Here is a 21,641-nt window from a genome sequence, read left to right on the forward strand (position 1 = left end):
TCCCTCTAAAATACTTACTTTATTAGTGAAATGGTACCAAAGATAACAAGTATACAAACAATCTCTTTGCTCTATGCTACTTACACATCATAAATAAGACAGCTGTTGTTGCAAGACACAATCTTTCACAGTCTTCCTGTAAGCATACAATTTTTTATTCTTTTATCAGAATTAGCTGTTTACCAGCCAACAGCATGTGGCTTAAACATCACAAAAATGGCTGTTCTATACTTTACATGGTAAAGCATTTTCTGTTGTCTTAAATGTACACAGTGGCAAGAACATTAAATCTTATAGAAAATGAGTGATTAAGCAGCTTCACAATCAAACTGGATTTCATTACCTTAGGAGTTGGGCAAAGTTTTCATTCCTATAATATGCTTCCCTTCCACTGCAAAAACTAACTATGCAAAGGAAAAGTAAAATAAGTAGAAAGCAAATAGCCAATACACTTAGTTTTTTATTTTAACTGAATGAAATAACACTTCCTATGAGGTAAGGCAATTAATAATTTGATTGCATTAAGTTGTAGTAAAAATAATCTATGCAATTTTAGCTATAATTACATCTTTAAAGTGTAACTTATCAGAAATCTCATATAACCAATTAAATTACTTCAAAGAACAAAAGCTATGTTTTGCCAAGACAAAACCACTTGTTTTCTCATTCTCTTCTTGCATGCTTTCTCCACAAAAAATGATAAAAGAATATCTACTATGTAAGCCCTGTGAAATTAGAACCTTCTTCCTCAAAGTATTTATCCCCCATTTCTTAGCATGACATTCCTTTTACATTGCCCAACAGGTATCAGCGAAAATAACAGAGAGGTAACAATTAAGGCCATCCAAATGTATGTTATATGTCTTAAGAGCTTTCTTTGATGCAGGTGATCAGAGCACACTTTGTATTCAGCTACTACTTTTGTACAGTGGTGGTCCCCAAATTACATCTTTTCTCTTATTTATAAATCTCTTCTAAGAATAAAAAATAAAAGTAAAATGGAGCTTCACTATTTTAACAAGTGAATCAAACAACCATTCTGGCAAGTCACTTGCATTTTCGTCTACAGTATGGTGGTGGCAAAGTAGCAAGAGAGATCATATAAGATTTAACTAAAAATGTGTAACAGCACATATACATTTCTAGAAAATACCACATTTTAAGAAGGCACTAAAGCTTCTGCTTGTGCTCCCATATTTTTTCAACAAAAAGGAAAAATTAATTTTCTTAATGGCACCTGTACTATTTTCAGCTGAACAGACACACTGCAGTACATTGCAAAACAAAGCTATAAGTTCTGGTATAATCATAGAGATGTGCTCACTTCTCTAAGGACAAAGAAAACAACAAAACAACCCCAAAATAACCCTGTAAGCTAACCTAATATCTATAACATGGCAATGTTCCTTCTAGGAACAGAAAAAGCACATGCATTGCTCAAATACTTTAAAGAAATATTAATTTCAGGGATATTAGTAAGAAATTATTTCAAATAATAAACCCTAAGAATCTCAAGCAGTGAGCAAATGAAAAACATACTAATCTGTGAGTATTTAACATAAGAACAGTAAAACCATGTTTATGCTTAAACCCCCTTTCCCTACAGTTGTCATTTACAAGGAAAGGAAGTGCGTATATTTATGCACCATTTTCAAGCACATCAAACAGCACACATTGAAGTTTTTGTGGATTTTTTAACCTACAGGGCAAAACAATACAAAAGTCATCAACAAGCAGTATTTTAAACAACCTTCAATGCATATCTTCAGCTTTTTTTGGGAAGTACAGGTTTACACCTTTCAGTTTCTAGTTATTTGTAACAGCTTATAGCAAAACTTAACATAAATCATTTTACAAGTACAGCCATCATGGAAATGCATGGATTTTCAGAGATGAATAGTTCTGATGGCATCTGCCTTTTCATGGTATTAACTACTGGTCGGTGCCCTGTTGCTATACAGCAAGAAGACAACAAAGCTATCACATGAACTGGAGGAGCTACTAGTACTATCAACACGTTCAGGTTGATTGCTTTGACATTTTCTTCCTCGTTCTGGGAAATAAAATGCTTTGGATTTCATTCCTTAGTTGAATTACAAGTCCATTCTTTGCTTTAAACCTTTTCCATTTTAATTGAGAGATTTTCTTCGTTTGGTTGACAATTTCCGTTCTGTTGTAGCTTGACTTCATCTGTCCTTTGTGTATCTCTGTTGTCTACTTCCTTGTCAGTTTCTGAATTCTGATCTTCGTTATTGTTATCTTTGTCCTACCAAAGATAAAATTATTTGACAACAAAATAATATTCTTAGCATTACAGGCTATAACTTAAACCAACTCTCATTAATTTTATTGTTTAAATTTTTACATGTGTATCTTGTGTCTGCAAATTTTAAAATAGAGGTGTGAGCTTCTTTGCCCCACCACTTTTTTTTAAAATACACTTTCTTTTCATATGGCTGAAGTTCGGCACTTGTAACAACCCATCACCCAAGAAATTATGCCACAGAATGATCTGTCTTTATTAACTAAAATAAACTCATATATAAAGTTACAGAACAAGCAGCATCATGGAAAGTATGAGAAGCAGTTCCAGAAATTTCACTAACATTTTTTCAGTAGAACGGGACTGCATTTTTTCTCTCATTTTTTGTCAGGTATCTGATGCATTTTTAGAGTTCTTGGGTAAGATACTTCCTCAAGCATTTGAACAGTCACCTAAACCAGCTGTGTTGTAGTAGCTGAGTAACTCTGAGCACAACTAACTACTCTTTAAAGGTGTGCTGCTATTTAAATACTAAGAGTAAACAATCTGAAGATATTTCTATTTCTTTTCTTAATTGCAGTACTTTCTATTTTGTAGGGGAAATCCTATACCACTCTTCCGCAACTCTTCAACTTTACTGCTAGAGAATCCAATGCACAGACCAGGACCAATTCAATGAGTTTATTTTAGAAGTAATCTTTTCAGTTTCACAGTCAAGCCACCCCTGAATACTGCTTGTTAGTCAATAGTCTGCCTGCTCCTCAAAGTAGCAAGCCAAGCAAGTCCTAACATAGGGCACACAACACAAAAGAGAAACAAGGTGTTTCTGTAACCCAAGCAGATGAACTCCTACAGGTCAACTGAAGATCAGATATGTACACTTAAACTGGCTTATTAACGCCAACTAGCTAATAGTGAACTCAAGCAGCACTAATTTGGTAAGGAACAGAAGAAAGAGAAGAAATTAGTAAAATGAGAAAAAGCGGAGAGAGTATTTCAGTAATGGCTTCACTGCAGTACATTGCAATACCACTTCATTTTGTTGATCACTTGGTCACACAAACTTACCTTCAAAGTAGTGGTGCTTTTGTCAGATTTCTCCTTTCCGTCTTTTTCTTTACTACTTTTTTTCTTAGAAGTAGAGCGTTCTCTTTCTCTTCTTTCATTATTTGTATCTCTTTCTCTTTTTTTTTCTTTCTTGTTTCTGTTTCAGAAATTTTTTATTCAAATTAGGATTTGATCCAACTACAAGAAAAAGCATTTGACTGCAAACTAAACACCCAGCACGGACTTTCAAAAAACCTCCCAAAATTTAACCAAAAATCCCTTTGCAAAGAATACAGCATTTTTTTTGGCTGAGGAGAGCTAAACATGATATGACCACCACACACTGTATCTGCAAAGCAAAAAGCAATTTAATCTGTACCAGCTGAAAGAAATTTTATTGATTTGAAGAAATCTGCAATGCTGATTGATTTGAAATTATGCCACTGAAAGAACACAAGAGCTCAAATTGGTTAAAATTTTGACTTAGTTTTAAATTAAAACTGAATCATACTGACCAACTGAAATAATCTGAAATCATTAGTGCAGAGGCAGTAAAACAGTGAAATTAATACCAATTCTTCCATCTTTACTAATCATTAACTTCTGCGTTTACATCAAACTGACCTTCTTGGAGAAGGAGTTCGTGAAGACTTTCTTTTTGCTGTTTTTGATGTTTTAGGAGATTTGGAGGGACTTCTGCTCTTCCTCTTACGCCTTTCTCTATGGGACCAAGAAATTCAGTATCATCAAAACCCAAAGATAATAAATTCAAAGGAGATAAAAAGAGAAAGTTCTTACAATGATCTAAACATATCTACTGAATTTGTCAGTCTATATTACCAACAAAATATTAACTGTACAAACAAAAAAAAAATTGTATGGTTCAGTTTAGTGGTAAAGGCAAGGCCAATGTAGGAAAAAAGATTCACCCTTTAATTTTTTTTTTTTTTAAATTCTTATATGCTTGATAACAATGAAAACACAGTGAAGTCAGTAACACTGTATCAGTTAAGAGTTTCTTCAGTCAGGAACGTAACTCAATTAAATGAGGAGCCATATTAAGACAAAACGTATAACTTGAGCAACATGAAATTCAGAAGGTAACATTACAATCTGAAGATCACTGCAACTTCAGTAAATGGATAAGCTAGAATTAGTTGGTTTGGAAGAAAACAGTGCAACGTGAAGCCCAAGCTGTTGTCAAAGTCAGAATAAATAAAATCTATTGTTTCTCTAGTAGTCCTTGCTTAGCAAACAGAATGTCATCATTCTGTAACACAGGGAAGAGCTTGAAGTGTTTTACAAAGCAACTGTTATACATAGATAAATGGAGTTTCTCAAGTTGCCATTATGGAGTCTGATCTTGAATACAACAAACCATTAAATAACTGGCCATTTATACTGAGGAACATGTTAAATTAAAGCAAAAAGACTGAATCAGTACAACTTCATTTAACATAAACACAGAGGCCAGTAAATAAGACTACTTTTTTCCTGTCAACTCTTTGTAAAGCAGGAAAAGCAGACTGGAAGAACAACTAAAGAAAAAAAGTAAAGTTTAAAACTTCTAGATACAGCACATTTATTTTTAAACAAAATAGCTTTTGCAATTTGTGAATATTTAAATCTTCAATATCTAGAAAAGGCAAGAAATCAACACTTATTAGATAAGTAACTAAAGGACACTTAAATTACAGTCAGTATCACAATATGGACTGATACTCTGACCTATCACAGTACCAATCCATACAGTGATACTCCATATAGCATCTACTGTGACTGTCCTGATTTCAGCCAGGATAACTCTCCTTCTAGTAACTGAACAGTGCTGTGTTTTGGATTCAATATGAGAATGAAGTTGATAATACACTGATGTTTTAGTTGCTACTTATCCTAAAATAAAGGACATTGTTTCCCATGCTCTGCCAGCAAGACACTGTGAGGAAGCATGGCCAGGAGAGCCAACCCCATGGTCAAAGGTCAGTGAGGGGTGAGTGGTTGTGTAGTGCATCACTTGCTTCTCTTGGACTTTATCCCTCTCTGTCCTCTCCATTATAATTATTAGTTAGTATAATTTTTTTTTTTTTTTGCAATTACTAACATGTTCTTTCCTAAACTCTCAAAACAGAGCCTGGCAGAGCACGACAAAGTTGAACAAGGAAGAGACTGGTGAGGAAGCAAAAGAAGTCAAAAAAGAACTGTCATGGTTTAACCCCAGATGACAACTAAATCCTGAGTGGCATTTGCTCATTCTCTGCCTTCTTTTGCCCCCTTTGCCCATCAACCTCCATAGCTCCACCCCACCAGGGGAGGAGAATAAGCAGGAGAAAAAGGAAAACTCCAGCACTGTACCAGCTGCTAGAAGAAATTTAACTCTCTTTCAATCAAAACCAATAGAGTGACCTCCTGAAGCTGCACAGGACAAGATTTCCAAAGTATTTTGTTCAGCAAGCTTTTAACTTATCTTTAATAAACTAAAAATATAAAATAGCCTCAAATTAATGTAGTAAATCTCAGTCACTAATCAGCTGTTCACTACTGTTCACTAGTTAACATGCATTTTGAACATCTCCACATTGATCATCACCTTTATTTAATTGAGGACACCGAAAATTGATTATTCTCTCAGTGCTGTTACTTCAGCTATACTGAATATATTCTCACTTAATTTTGCTTTCTAGCATACGTACCTGCAAATCAAGTACTTCAGCAATTGTGTCAGAAGTAGAAACTGCTTATTCAATTAGTTTTATTTGCAGTTTCTGCTCTTCTTATTTCAAGCTGAAGAATCATAACCGTCTCTCACTGCATCTGATCCCATCTCTATTACATTTGCACATAAAGATTTTTGTGCACCCATTTAATTAAATGCCTTACACAATACCAACAGCAAAATTTAAGAAAACCAAGTTCTGAATACTTTTATAGTGATCCTGTGTCTCTTAATTATAAATGGAAATAAAATTCTGCATGTCATCTGGTGCTACTGGCTCCGCTAGCCTGTAAGACAGCTCCTTTTCCAATTGATTTCACTTCCCCGGGTCTTTCTTTTTTCAGCCAGGAATCACAAATAACCATCTTATTTCCAGTACCTGTGACCACAGCAAGTCAGCAAAGCAAGGTCAGCTGTCATATAGTTCTTAGAAGGTCCTGTAAGTCCTATTCCACCTTCATCTCTTCTCCAAAAAGTTGACTATTTGCCCAATATTTTATGTTTACACTTATATTTCACATTTTGCATGATCAGCAGTCAACTGCTGTACTGAAATTCAGGCAACTGAAATACCTATCTGTTGAATGATCTTCACTGGAAAGGTCTGCAATCATTTCAACTATGCAATGTCCACCACCAAACACCCCTCATGTAACCCAACCTACTCAGAATTGCTTGTCAGAGAGCAATGACATTACTGAGGTTGGAAGAAGCCTCTGAAGATCACTAAGTCCAAACGATCCCTTCCCCACCTTACAAGAGGGTCAATCAGAGTACATTATTCAGGGCCATATCCAGTCAGATTTTTGGTTGGAATAGACAATCCCTTAAGGTAACTGGTTCCAGTCTGCCAAGCAAAACCATAATTTCAACACTAGAAAAAAAACCCCTTTATTTCCCATAGCTCAATATGTGCCTGTCACCTCTTAATTGTCACAGTCCTCTGCTGGCTGTCTTCATGCTCTTATCAGATATTCATATATATTGGTGAGATGCTCCTCAGCTTTCTCTTTTCCAGGCTAAATAATCCCAGATTCCTCAGTATTCCCCTGTATGAAGGAAGCTCCAAGTCCTTTACCAGCTTCACAGCCCTTCACTGGACTCACTCCAGTACATCAGAACGTGTCTTGTAATGGGAAGCCCAGAAAAAGATTCTAAATCTGTCCTTACCAGAGGAGAGAGGGAAAGAATTACCTCTCTTTACCTACTCACAACATTGCAGGTTTCCTTGATTGCAAGGACCTGGCAGCCAGCAAGTCCCCATGCCATATTGGTGCAACGGCATTATTCCTGCCTGGGTGTAGGACTTGTCCTTTCTCTTTGTTCAAGTCCATGAGATGACTATTAGTCCATTTCTCCCATCTGCTAAAGTTTCTCTAATGGCAGATCAGCCTCCCCGCACAGCTGGTTCTTTGTTGTTTGCAAAGCTAGAGAGGATGCACTCTGTCCCACTGTCTAAGCTCCTGATAACAACATTCACCAGTATTGGCCTCTGCACTGATGCTCCAAGGACAGTTATATCTGAAAAAAAAAACTGTAAATCCATAATAAAAAGTGTCCAGCTTCAAAAAGACACTACCCTTGTTTAACAATATCTGTATTATATCAAAGAAAAGTTTTATACTTTGACTGCACTAGAAGAAACACATTAATTTTCTTAAGAATTCCTTACTCAAGTACATGACATTGGAGCCTTCCCACAGCACTTTCTTAACTAGTAAGATTCCTAAGGGGGAGCAAAATTATTGCAAACCAGAACATGAGTTTTTGGTAACACCCATCTAACTACACCTACTATTTGGCAGTGGAGCCTGGTTTTCCACCAAGGTTCCTATATAAGATACATATTGTGAAACTCTTACATATTTTTATGCATTCATCCAATTCAAAACTCTGAGGCCTATGGATTGAAACAAATGGTTTCAAAGCTGACAGAAGTATCTCTATGTGGGTCTTCCACTCATTTAAATAGGAAGCTGCATATGCTTAATGAAGAAACAATATTTTGCCATAAACCTCATGACACAAACACAATGTTCAGAAACCATTACACCCTTTTTTTGCCTTCCATGAACCCTGAACTAATGAATTTCGAGGACTAGAGGAGCTCTGCTTTTGTCTAGTGAAACTATTACAATAGGTAGAACTTGTCCAATTTGTTCAGCATGTCATTCTCTCAAGGTTACAGATATAGTTTGCTGTTTAAATCTGGTACAATACTACTGAACTCCCTAATTTCTGATGTAATAGTGGGGACTTAATCCACCAATGCTTCTAAACTTAACTTAGCTGCTTTTAGAATATGCCTGAGCTTGCTTACAGAGATTGTTTATAATCTCACAGCCTTCTTCTGCTGTAACAAATTTATCCAAGACTTCCCGCTAGTTAAGCTTCCCTCAGAGCCAAAACCAACCGCCACATCAACTTTGTTTTCCTGCTTATTGTCAGCAGTGTAAAGGAATGTTACTTTTAACTTACACCTGGCCATCAGATAAACAATGTATCTGTCTCTCCCAAGGCTAGCCAGCCAACCTACATGCTTGCTTCCTGCAGTTCAGCCATCCAGTCAAAGAGCGGCAGTATTAGAAAACAACTGTTTGCAAGATCTACAGACCAAAATGCTGTAGTAAGTAAGTAATGAAAGAACTATGTAACAGCGACTCAAACTTTCATCAGGGCAAAGACAATGCATGTGATGCTGGTCAGAACTTTTGGCTGTCTGTAACATACATACACATACAAAAATAATCTCATTACTGTCCGCAAAGTTTATACAATATGGTTATGCAAAAGTCAAGCACCAGCAGCCCAACAAGAAACGCTGTTATATCAGGCATCATATAGAGCTTCTTATAACAGATGTTACTTGAAAGGAAAATCTACAAAACAGAAATAATACAAATTTATTTAGTAAGAGCTATGGTGACATCAATACATAAAAGTTAGGATGGTGTCTCACTGATCTGAAAAGTCAAAAAAAAAAAAAAAACAAGCATGAAAAATTCTAAACAAACCTGCTGGAGCTACGAGATCTTCTTGAAGAGCTATAGCTTCTTGGGGGTGTTCTGGATCTCTTATCTTTCTTCTTTTTATCATCTCTCTCTTTTTCTCGCTCCTTCTCCTTATCCCCATCCTTTTCTTTGTCTCTGTCCTTTTCTTTGTCCCCTCCTTTGTCCTTATCTCCCTCCTTGTCCTTAATCTTCTCTCTGTCCTTCTCTCCTTCTTTCTCAGTATCTTCTTTTTCTTTGTTATGATCTACCTCTTCCTTGTCTTTTTCCTTCTCTTTATCTTTTTCCTTTTCCTTGTCCCTATCTTTATCCTTGTCCCTGTCCCTGTCTTTGTCTCGGGCTCTCTCTCTATCTTTGCTTCGCTCTTTATCTCTCTCCTTGTCCTTCTCCCTATTTCTCTCTTTATCTCGCTCTCTTTCCCTATCTTTGTCTCGATCCCTATCCTTCTCCTTGTCTCGGTCTCTGTCTTTCTCTTTTTCTTTGGCCTTTTCTTTTTCTTTGATCTTTTCTTTGTCTCTTTTCTTGTCCCTGTGAAAAGCCAAACACAAACCCATTAATTCATCTTTGAACTTTCCAATTAAAATTATAACTAACTTTTAAATATACATCAAGATAAAGTGCACATCTCTGTTAAAAAATAGTAATTCTTCAATATTTTAATTTTTCACCCCTGTTCACAGTAAGAGAAAGCTATATATAGCTAGGAAATAAACAGCTATATACAGCTAGGAAAAATTTGGAATCCAAACTGGAGGAGTGGAAGCCAAAACCAAACCAAACTACTATCTTCCAAGTGATGCTACTATCATCACTTTGGAGAGAATGTGTCCGTTCACCTCAGTTATGTATAATTATACATACATATATATATGTATGTATAATTATACATACATGTATTTTCTGTATTTTGTCAGGAGTGAGACAAACTCTACAATCTGTAAATCCACTCTTTACTAAAAATGTATCCACATAAAATGGCCTTCAGATTAATCATTGCCAAATGAATAATGACAGCTAAGTGACAGAAGTCTTCATATTCTACAGTTTTCTCTCACACAGATATCCTTTAACTGCTTGGCAATCCAACACCACTTAATACATAGAAATAAAAAGAAAACATGGACAAAATGTCACCAGATTACCTTACAAGGCAAATGTAAGATCAAAAATTAATCAAGACAATTCAACCATCTGTAATGTCACTAGGAATCTGAGAATTACTAAAAAACGCTAATACAGTAAAAACAGAAGAAAGGAAAATAGCTTCTTTGGGACAGGAAGTATGATAGATGTTCATTAAAAGGATAGTGAGGAAAATTCCATCTGATGTTCAAGTTATCAAGTCAAACAAAAACTAATTAGCTAACAACTTTGGTTGGTTAATAACAACATTTTAGTACAGGACTTTGAAAATGCAAGACTACATCTTTTCCCTCTAGTACAGAGACACATAATGAAAGAACAATTGTTCGGAGAGAGAAACAGGAGAAAGAGGTAGAGGAAAAATTGATTAGCATGCCTTATTGTGTCAAGAAGAACCAGACTGACAGAAGTTACCTGATATTGGTATCTATTCTAGATTTTTACAGACTCTAAAAGAGACTCCTTCACACATGAAAGATCCAGAGCACTCAAACTTTCCTCCAACTGAAGTGATGTTTGGCTGTATCTCCTCCTCAACTGCAAATTAACAGCAGATTGTTGTATGCTCTACAGACTGACAACTTTGATTCCCATCAGGTTCTGTCAAGTACTTCATTAGAAGTCTCAGAGATGGAATGTAACATCATAAAGATGAAACAGCACAGAGTCCCGATAATACCAGCATTACAGCCTCCCAAGAAATGTCTTCTAGTTAATTTATAAGAGATTTCACTGAACTCCACCCTTCCAGTGAGCAGACTCAAGAAGCTCCAGAAAGCAGAAACAGAGAATAAAAAGGATCCATAATAAAACTCAGTCAGCTATGCAATCTAGTTTTGTTTCCACACAGGCCCACACATTTGCAGCTCTCTTGCCCACAAAACTTACCTCCTACAACGAGAGGCAGCTGCACAACCTAAGTACAAATCTCCCTTTAAATAAATCAGGGGAATTACAGAAATGAAACCAAGAACACACCAAGACTTCTATTCATGAAGCTATTTACACAGGCACTTTTGGTTTGAGCTTAATTCACTACTTCATCCCTACAAAAATTACACTATGATCTTGTTTAAATGTCACAGTCTAATAATTAGATTATGAGACATAAAAACTAATAAACTAGATAAATACACACATACACACATCCTGAAACATATATATGTCATACAATCAACATATGCATTTGTTCCTGCTGTTAATATGAGAAAAGTCAAAGATGAAAATAAAAGGTTATGCACAAGAACTTTATACACGTTCTCACAATACAGGATCAAGGTCAGACTGAATTCAACCTTCTCAACAGATACATATCAAACAAGCCCTATCAATTTTTTAGTGGGTTCACAAGCTACACAGGATATTCCTTAATTATTGGTTGTAGTCTGACAAAATTTTCTTTTCAGTCAGCTTCAATGTCAGTACAAATGTAGATGAGACTATCGAAGTTCAAGTGCCTCAGCGTGATCATTTAACCCCTGGAGGCACCCTACAGGCTACAAGAAAGATAGTTAACTATCACAGTCAAGACCACTATACTCAGTATTAAAATTTACTTTCTGTCTTGTTGTCCCACAGATGAAGTTCCACTCTTTATGGTAACCTAAAAGGTTTGTTAATTTTTATTTTTTTTCAAAAACTGTATTTTGAGCTGACAATACCATGTTGTGGAACAGAACTCACCGAGAACGAGAACGGCTTCTTGATTTCCTTCTTTCTGTAGATCTAGACCGTTTTTTCAGAGGACTTCGGGATCTGCGTCTGTCCTTGTGTCTTGAGAGAGATCTATTGCCAGATCTACTTCTAAATGAAGAATACCAGAAGAAAAATAATTTAATATGGAAACTTCAAACAAATTAAGTCAACCAACAACACAACAGTATACATTTGTTGTGTCACCACAAATTCTTATCTGGCACCTTCAAGAATGACACCGTAATAACATACTGTCAGCAAATGTTTTTGTAAACATGGATACTTTATGCTTCACCATATGTAACATGCTGCGCTTTGAAGCCATTTAAGTTATACCAGTGTTTCGTAATAATCTCCACGAATCCAGAAAATAGAAGTTACTACAATTTACAACAGCTGTCTTCACAAAATGACACTGCATAAAATCTGATTGGCAATTTGCAGCAGATTGTAATAATAAATTACATTTAATTTCCTTTCCAGGCCCAGGCACTTACTGAAGTCTGAGTCATCAAAGAAAGGACTTTGGCTGCAACAATCTCTTCTTGCTCTGTTATCCATCCTTGTAATTTAAATTCATAAAGTCAAGTTACCCTTCCACATAAAAGGATCTGTTAGCATGGATTTCAGTTGTAATTAAAGTGTAGATACTCTGATTTTTAAAAAAAGTCTTATGCAGATTTGATGAACAGCACTTGAAATTGTTTTCCCAAAATACTCCCTAATTTCTGGAAGACCCTTTTCCCCAGGGAAACAAAAATAAAAAGCTGTATTTGCATGTTAAGTTTCAGAAAACCACATCACTGGCTTCACTTCGCTTCACAAGGCACCACAAAGTTTAAATTACCAGAGAGAGAAGGATCACATATATTACTGAATAAAACCAGAAGAACTGTGAAGTACAAAAAGTAACAACCGCACCTACCTTCCACAGCTCAAGACACAGAGTTGAATGATGCCTCAGGATTTTAGCTGTTATATTTTTCATACATTTGTAATCCTGCAATTCCTTAGTTAAATAACTCCATATAGAGTGTTAGCTACTGTTCTCCCATTTTGATCAGACAAAGCAACTCCTCTCCAGGCCTGAGAGTCAAGGACACCTTACTTTCTCAGGCCCCGAGAAATGTAAACAAGAGTGAGTTAGGGGGAAAGCAAACTTGGGGTAAATTACTTCATTACTTGAAGCTGTAATTGAAAGATTAATCCCCAATATGCAAATAAACCAAACTTATAAAAGTGTGAAAACCAATGACCTGCTTTGGGTCCACTTTGGGTGTAGCCCCTGGGGAGGGCTTTGTCTGCCCTAAGTGTATGTCGAGGTCCTTCAATAAATGTAACTGCTTTTTATTCCCTTAAGTTTGTCTGGCCTCTGTTTTTAGGTAGTTCCAAATGGCATCAGTAAAATATACCAAGAAGAGAGAATACCATTTTTTAGCTACAGCTTTGTTCTCCTTATCAGCAGAGAAATACAAATCACCTGCAAGTGCAATTTATTGCACTGCAAATTATGTGAATCAAAGCATAACCTTCAATAAATTTTATGTCACGGAGATGAAAATGATGTTATATAAAACAGTGAAACAGGGAAGCAGTAAGGATAGATTATTTTTATGGATGAAGCTGCTTCAACAAGTCAGATTGGCTTTTTTTCAGCATGTTCTCAAAAGTGGCAGTGGCAATATTACACAATTTAACATAACATAGTAAAATATAATAATTATCATTTGTTTAAGGAACAGGTTTTCCACATTTAAAGCAAGAAAAGCTTATCTTCTAGAATTTCATTTGGTTTGTGCCAATACAAGATAATACTGAAATGACTGCACTGTTGAACAAAAACCAGTTTGTTTTTCAGTTATGCCTTCAGTTATGGACATAGCAGAGAAGCAAGCAATAAGGAAGTGACCAAAGGGTCCTTCCTGCATTAAAAAGGCACCTGACATTTTGAAGTCACTAGAGAACACCTGCTGTGGTTCCCTACTGTTGCAAAATTGAAGACTGCACTTGTATCACATTTACTTGATAGTATAATTGATGATAACCCCCTCTCACCAGATTTTCTGAATTTAAAAGTATCCTAGCAGTCTTGTTTGAAGACATGAATGAAAGGATGTCTCAGAGCTGCTGCTGCAATATGGACAACATCCACCTTTTAAAAGTGAAAGCAATCAAATAACAATCCAAATTTTGGTATTTTTTTTCATCCTTAACACAGCCAAATATCTTTAAATTTATTTACCTAGGTTCTCAGAATATACTCCTGACACTGAAAGAATCTGGACCGTTTTGGGAAGCCTTTATAATTCTCACAGAACAAGCCTGTTTCATTCACAGAGAAAAATCCTAATCTTCAAGAATTATCTGATAATTTTCTTTTTCAGAACTGAATAAATTTAGCAAAGCAAACAAAACCTGAAAAATGAGAAACTGCCCCTGAAGCCTTTTCCATATGCTTTTTAAAAACATTTAGAGGACAAAATTAACTCAATGCTTAGAAGTTGAGAACAATACCAAAACCAGTCAAAAAACCAGCCAACCCATCTGCTCAGGTGTTACCAGTAAGTTATATGCTTCATACACAAAATGCAGGTTTCTCTCTAAAATACAGGTCACAAAATGTTATTTGGCTACACAGTCTAATGCACAAAAACATAAAATGTACAAAAACCCACAGAACTCATTTTACATTACACAGGAAGTACCTTCTAGAATGTTTAAACTGAAAGTAATCCTATAAACATTCAGGGTTTAGAGGAAAACAGTATCTACTCAGAGAAAATTTCTGGTTATGCTGATCTTCTGGGTGCAAGTTAATTATCTTTACAGCAACACTTGTCTATAACTAAAAAATATCAGTAACCAGCACCTTGCAAAAAATCCCAACATGATCTTCCAAAAAATCCCAATATGTCTGAAACAAAAAGCATACCTACCTGTGTTTTGAGTGTGATCTTTTCCTTCTAGATCGGGATTTTGAGCTAGACCTGGATTCTGAACGAGAATGGGAACGAGATCGACCGCCTTTTCTTTCACTGCTCTTTCCAGACTCTGAGAGGAAAAAACCACTTTGCAGTGTAAGCTCAGAACATTTAAAGATCCCAGTTAACAATCTGGCACAAGTGGAATGTACCACATATATTGCAAGGGGCCTACTCTCTGCACATCTTCCTCCTTTGCAAATATCCTTCAGAAACATCCAAGAAAGTCATTGCATATACTCGTTGAGTGCAGCCATCCTGCAGCAGTACACATAAACCAGATAATTATAAACAGCTAGCTCTACTATGAGTATGGGATTTATGTTGCTGCCACAATGCACAAGATCATAACACGTCCTCCTTTTGCTCTATTTATTTAATATAATTACCTTCTTATTTTTTTAATAACTTGAGAAGAATAGAGTAAATTTAGAGGACATAATTTTGAAAACAAGCACAGAATATAAGTATTACTGTCTGTATTTTTAGATATTTCCAACACTGTACAAATACTGATGTTTTATTCCACATTGTTTCATAGGAGGAAAGGAAGAATAGAACAGGCTGAAAAGTCTGACTGAAGGGCAGAAAGTCAATAGAAACCTTAACAGTGATATCACCACAGTTAAGAGCCTAATTGCTATTCTGTTGCTTTACAGTGATAAAGTGCTGGAGTTTTTATTTTTAAACAAAAAACACAGTAGAAAATTTCCCCCAAACAACCCTCAAGACTCCACACTATCATACCAACACAAGACGATATCTGGGTTTGTTAATAAGAATGGCAAAAAGTTGCTGATGGGAAGAAGCAGAAAGTTTACAAAGTTGAGATTTTTTTTATGCTGTGGTTTTGCAATCAGTTTAAGCCAACATAAATCACCACTGCGATGTCTGACCTCTCAACACAACACCACATTCCTCCCTGAGTTGGCATGTCAGTGTTAACAGCGAAACAATCCCCATGAAAAGAAATCCTCTACAATATGTTAATATTTATTCCAGATTTATTCTCTGATCTCATTTGCTTTAAGGATGCATACAGCCTTTAGGAATCATGAAAAAGAAACCAAATTCACTTGCTGCTTATAGATGAGGAAAGCATAACATTACAGCTTTCAGAACCAAGCTAGCTCATGCTCATCATAAAACTATGGCACCAGTGAGTGCTAAAAGACAACAAAAAATAGAAAGCATATTCTTTTAAATGTTTTCAAGTGCTCTTAACTTAAGAAGTGCCATCATTAAGTATGGATTTAGTATTAAATTTGCAATGTTTGAAAACATTCAGTGAACATGCATCTGAAAACAACATATGATGACATAAAAAGCTTCCTGCCACTGCTTAGATGCATGAACAGAATTTTGATTATTTTGGTTTTTTCCCCAACATGTACTGACTGAATAGCTCTTGATACTCTTGTGTCTGCAAATGTTCTTGAAATGTGTACCAAGGTAAACACAGAATGCACCTGTTCAAGTAATTATTAATTAACACAATATACCTACCTGGCTCAATAGCAGCAGATATAAAAGACTGAGCTTCCCTTACTCTCTTCATCACTTCTTCTAGCTCCTTGGCAGCAGCTTGTGGTGTCATTTCAGGTGGCTTCACTATTGCATTATTGGAGTGATTTATCCTAAATTAAAGAAAAATAACAACCTTTCATTCTTAAATGTATGAACAGGGCAAATGAAAAACAAGTAAGGAAACAACTTTGTATAAAATTAAAAACTTAAAAGTCTAGCAAAACACCCATCTGTTCCAAGTATCCAAAGCATCTTTTATTACTTTGAAATCTTACCACTTTTAAAGAAAGGCAGCACAGCATTCTTATGTTACAATATTTTTAGAAGTCCAGGAAGTTACTTCTCTATTTCAGATCAAATCTTCACATTAATACCTACTAACTACATACACATCATACTGATAACTTAATTAGTACTATGGACTTTAAAGATCTTTTTCACTATTATAGCTTACACTACCTCAAGATTAATATAAATGTGTTTTACTCAATGCTATACATATTCTACTGAGAGAAATTTATGCCAAACTGTGAAACTGGAATTGATAAAAATGTTTTCGTTTGTTAACAACAGGTTCATATACTGAAAAAAAATTAGTCACAGCATTTTGCTACACATAATTTATAAATGTGTGTATAATGATAAAAAGAAATGTCTCATTCAACAGTAATATGGGTAATTAATTTCTTACTTCAGTGGCCGATCCCCAAACATAACTCCATTAAAGGCAAGAGCTCGAGGTACAGAATTTTGGTCAGCAAATTCCACGAAAGCAAATCGTGTTGGTTGTGTCTCATCACCTGCCATTCGCACAAATTTGACTTCTCCAACTTGCTTAAAGAATTCAAGCAGCTGATCTGCTGTCGTAGTCTGGGAAAAAGAGTTGAAGAGCTCAGTTTGAAGTAAACTACACAATGAAAATTATGTAATATATTGGGTAGTCTAAGAGCCACAGAATTTTGGAATGATATCTCAGCATCATTACAAAGCATCATTGGGAATGTTACATTTTAAGTCTTGAAGAAGTGAATACTTTCTTCCATTAATCGAAAGAATATTCTACACTTTTAAATAGTACAGTCACAAGCCCTTAGTCCTTCATCTAGGTGAAAAAAAAGAAAAGAAATTTACATGGGATTTTCCACTTTTTAGGTAACTAATCTGAAGTAACTGGTAAGAAATTTCCTTATACCCGTTTCAAAGGTACTAATTGTGACTTTTGATCAACTAAAGCAAAAAAATCCACACAATATTGAAGGATTTAGATTTTACTTTCTTCTAGCTACCTGTCTGTTTTATTTCATCACAATCAACAGTACTTTTACACTCAGTAGCTGTTTCAGAAGCCAAAAACTACGAAATGTAATACTTAATAATTAATCTGACCGTCGTTCAAAAAAACCAAGCTTCTGATTGAAAAACATTTATGCTAATTGTGCAGCTTCCAGCAGGACACATCATTCCATCTTACTGTACTTAAGCAACTACACAGTGCTGTGGAGGACAGCTACCATCATCTCATGACTTCTGAGGACTGCACATCTAACACAAGCAAACTGTACATTTAATCAGCACACAATTAGAAGTAGCTTTCTTTAAATGATCTACAGTGGATTCTCTGGTATTCTGACAACACCTGGTCTAATCTGACTGGCACATGAACCTTCAAAATTCAAAACATCATGAAAAAAAAAATTTAGGGGGTTTTGTTTTAATTCATGTTGCCATTAACTAACAGAAACTCTTTTAATACGTAAGATTAGAATTCACAGATAACATTTTCACACCTTCTGTTAGTATTTCCACAACATAGAAACAATAAAAAGCTACCTGAGAATTCAAGTTTCCAACATAGACTGTTCTCCTGATTTCATCAATTTTGGATGGATCCACATTTCCCATAATTGGTGGTTGTGGTATTTCTCCCAGTGCCGTAATGTTAGGATCCAATGCTGCTGCTGGTATAGCCCCTAAAGTACCAAGTGAAACACCAAGCTGGAAAACACAAGCACAGAATACAGTTTGCAGCCAAGCACTGGTGAAAGATATTCCATTTCTTAATACTTGGCAAAAGATATTCCATTTATTAATACTTGTTTAATACTTCTACAAAAACAGATCTAATGAGTACAAGCAATACTTTAAAGGTCACAGCACAACAGGTTTTTTTAAAGAAAAACCTACCCAAAAATAAGCTTCCATAGTTAAGATATTCTGTCGGTTATCAGTTAACATCTTACGAAAGAGATCTGGACAGGGATTTATATTAATCACAGAACATACAGGCTCTAATGCTTAGAGTCAAATAAATTGAGTAAGACTCAGACACTGCTAGTATACTTATTTTTTGGAAACAATTATTTGGACTGGATAAGGAATGGCTGAGATCTTGCTCAGCAAGGAAAGAAGGGAACTTCCAGTGCTCAGGATCAAAGGACACATAACCGTATTCTGGACAAATGAATCACCCAAGACAAAATTAATTACAGTTGAAATGCAAAGAATGTTTTAAGCTCTTCCACTCATACTTAGAGGATGTGAAAAGTATACAGCTCTCATGTTTGTAACTGGAAGTGGAAAACTCTCTTGTGAAATGTTATAAAAAGTCACTTAAAAATCACTACAAAATCGGTCCATTGAGTTCCTGGCTTGAATTTTCTCTACCCAGAAAGCAACTGCCTTTTCAAGAAATTAATTTCTAAGAAGTGTGGGGAATTCTTAATAACCCATCAGTACCTTCTTTTATGTAACAAAGGAAAAATACTACTCTATTTTAATTTTAAATTTTCCTTCAATAAACCAGAGCAACTTGCTGATGTCAAGAAAGGCTTACAGAGGCAAAAGGAAATGGAGGAAAAATAGCATAACCAACCTCCTCCACTTTTCATAGTGAAACCATTGTTAAGACAGTCTCACAGTCAAAAATCTTGCCACAGAGATATCAAGGAAAAGTCTCTACTGCAGCTTTTAATATTCTGAAGAACTGGTGTCAATGTGACTTAGGTTTTAATAATTTTTTTGTCAGTGCTAACTACCACTGAAGCAAATTAATGACCCTACAGGGTAGGACAGCAATTAAAAACGAACAAAAATCAAAACCAGTATTTACCCACTATTTTGGAAAACAGTTATCTGAAAGAAAAACCCTGGGAAGGTAGTACATGGATATCTTCTGATCAATCCTCAGGACAGTCAACACAGCTAAACCCTCAGTGCAACATCCACTGACTAGATAGTCCTCATTCCCTGTCCACAGAAAAGGCTACCGAGAACAAAGGAAACCGTAAAATATACAGACACTGAACTTCACTTACTGTAGTCAAGGGAGTTGGTGTAGGTATAGGAAGCAACCCTGCACCGGGCATCAGACTTGTCATAGTAGGAGCAGGCGCCAATAGAGACAGGGCTTTGGCTTCATCTGGGATTTTACCTGAAGAAGCAAATGAAAGCATTACACAGAGTTGGAACACTAGCCAGATGTTACTCTTTCTATGATTTTACAATTACCTTTGCATTTAAAAATGTAATAAATAACAATGAATCTATCTACCAGATCCTTACAAAGAAACAAATAACTTAAGTTTTTCCTTTTACCCTGCTCTACTAGGAAAAACAAAAGTGAGCAAAACTTCAAAGACTAGCAATCTCATTAATGGATTATTATTTTAAAAACTGAATAATGTATATAATTATTTAACACTTTGAGCTATGGGTCACCTGTACTGGAAACTTAACGTTCATGAACCAAACGATATCAAGCATGGACGCTTTCCCAGGGCGGTGTTTTCGCGGTGATCGAAAGTTGTTTTACACATGACAACCGTTCGTGTTGGCTGCATCACTAATAGCACACAGAACATCAGATACAGAAAAGAAGAACATTTTTTAAAGTTTAATCCCCAGAAATGGCAAATAACCAAATCAGCAAAAGAAAGAAAACAAAAAAAAAGAAAAGAAAAAAAAAAAAAAGGAAAAAAGAAAAAAGAAAAAAGAAAAAACCAAAGTATGTGCTGACTGAAATTTGTGCTTTTCTTTATTCCTTTGGTGTTACCTGCTTAGAATGTCAAAATAAATAAAACATAAAATAATAAACTATTGAACTACTGTGACTGCACAGAATACACACCACAAGTGAAGTTGAAGGTGGAGGAAGGAAGAGTAGAAAAAACTTATTTGTACTGTCACATTCTAGTCACCTCAGTTTATCTGAAACTGGTAAGTTAACTCTAAATTTACTGAGAATGAAGAAAACCATAATTTCAGCTTGACCAGGCTAAACTAGCTCTCTTTTCCCAACCTAAGTACTTCCTGCTATTTTGACCTGATTATAGTCCTCCTGTAATACCAAAAGTAAGTAATAACAAATCTGAATTAAATGTTGGTTTCATTGAATGTTAGCCATGATTAGACTACTAAATGAACCCCTAAAATATCTCCAAAACAAAAAACATTAAATATTAAACAATTGTGATTACAATTAAATGTACATTTTAAATTTGAAACGCAAAGGGACTAAAACTGGCACAAACATTAAACACAAAGCTAAAAAACTTGTGAAGGAAGTTCTAACTACACTGGTATTTACGATCTGTTCAAAATTAATGGCATAACTGTACATATGCTAACCAACTGAGTCTTCTGGTACTTCCCCATGGATCTTAATATAAGTAAATGCTCTTATTTCAACATTGTTTTAGTAGTCAAGTAATACAGAAAAAGTGTGCCAGCGGTTTCCTGCCTTGATTAAAACTGCATGTTTTAACAAATATGTCAGATGGATGTTTCCTTTACAAAACATCTAAATCCAAAATTTGAAGATTAATATTCTTATTGAAAAGGAAAATTCAAGGTAGGTTTCAAAACATCATGCAGGTTTAGCAATATGAGTTCCAACTGACACCACAGAAAACATACTAATTTAAAAAATTAAAAGAAACAAGTGCTGCAAACCTGCTCTACAGATCTGTGGGAAAGTTTGGGTTACAGCTGGATATGACTGAATGACAAAACAAATCTAAAGGAAACTTAATTTATATGTAGCATGAGTGGAACAAAACAGTTAAAATAACAGTACCCTTTTTTTCATGCTTCCTATTTATATTTATTTTTTTATATTAAATTTTGAGACACTTTGCAACTCAACAGGTAAGAAACCACTTAATTTTGCTAACTAAGAGAGAAAAACAGGAAAATTATTAGCACTTAGCAGTTAACTGTGCAATAATGACTTCCAGGACTTTTTAAAAAACATGCATGAATCTAAG

At 35.4% G+C, this 21,641-nt stretch overlaps 1 protein-coding gene across 2 annotated transcripts in view; it reads right to left on the bottom strand.

Moving 5' to 3' along the window:
- The window catches only part of SREK1 (splicing regulatory glutamic acid and lysine rich protein 1), a 33,004-nt gene continuing 11,363 nt past the window's right edge, over positions 1-21,641 (bottom strand). Inside the window, exons 1-11 of one of the 2 annotated variants that reach the window (XM_059492641.1) lie at positions 20,095-20,190; positions 19,692-19,807; positions 18,208-18,372; positions 17,069-17,247; positions 16,357-16,487; positions 14,806-14,920; positions 11,858-11,977; positions 9,038-9,559; positions 3,935-4,030; positions 3,332-3,467; positions 1-2,266 (exon numbers count right to left, since the gene is read on the bottom strand). In XM_059492641.1, coding sequence (XP_059348624.1) covers positions 2,114-2,266; positions 3,332-3,467; positions 3,935-4,030; positions 9,038-9,559; positions 11,858-11,977; positions 14,806-14,920; positions 16,357-16,487; positions 17,069-17,247; positions 18,208-18,372; positions 19,692-19,754 — 1,680 coding nt within the window. In that variant the 5' untranslated portion in view covers positions 19,755-19,807; positions 20,095-20,190 and the 3' untranslated portion in view covers positions 1-2,113. Of the gene's footprint in view, positions 2,267-3,331; positions 3,468-3,934; positions 4,031-9,037; positions 9,560-11,857; positions 11,978-14,805; positions 14,921-16,356; positions 16,488-17,068; positions 17,248-18,207; positions 18,373-19,691; positions 19,808-20,094; positions 20,191-21,641 lie in introns of those variants that run through there. The other variant, XM_059492640.1, reaches the window with a different exon arrangement.

Source organism: Ammospiza nelsoni, chromosome Z (genome assembly GCF_027579445.1).
Source record: "Ammospiza nelsoni isolate bAmmNel1 chromosome Z, bAmmNel1.pri, whole genome shotgun sequence".
Taxonomy (NCBI): Eukaryota; Metazoa; Chordata; class Aves; order Passeriformes; family Passerellidae; genus Ammospiza; species Ammospiza nelsoni.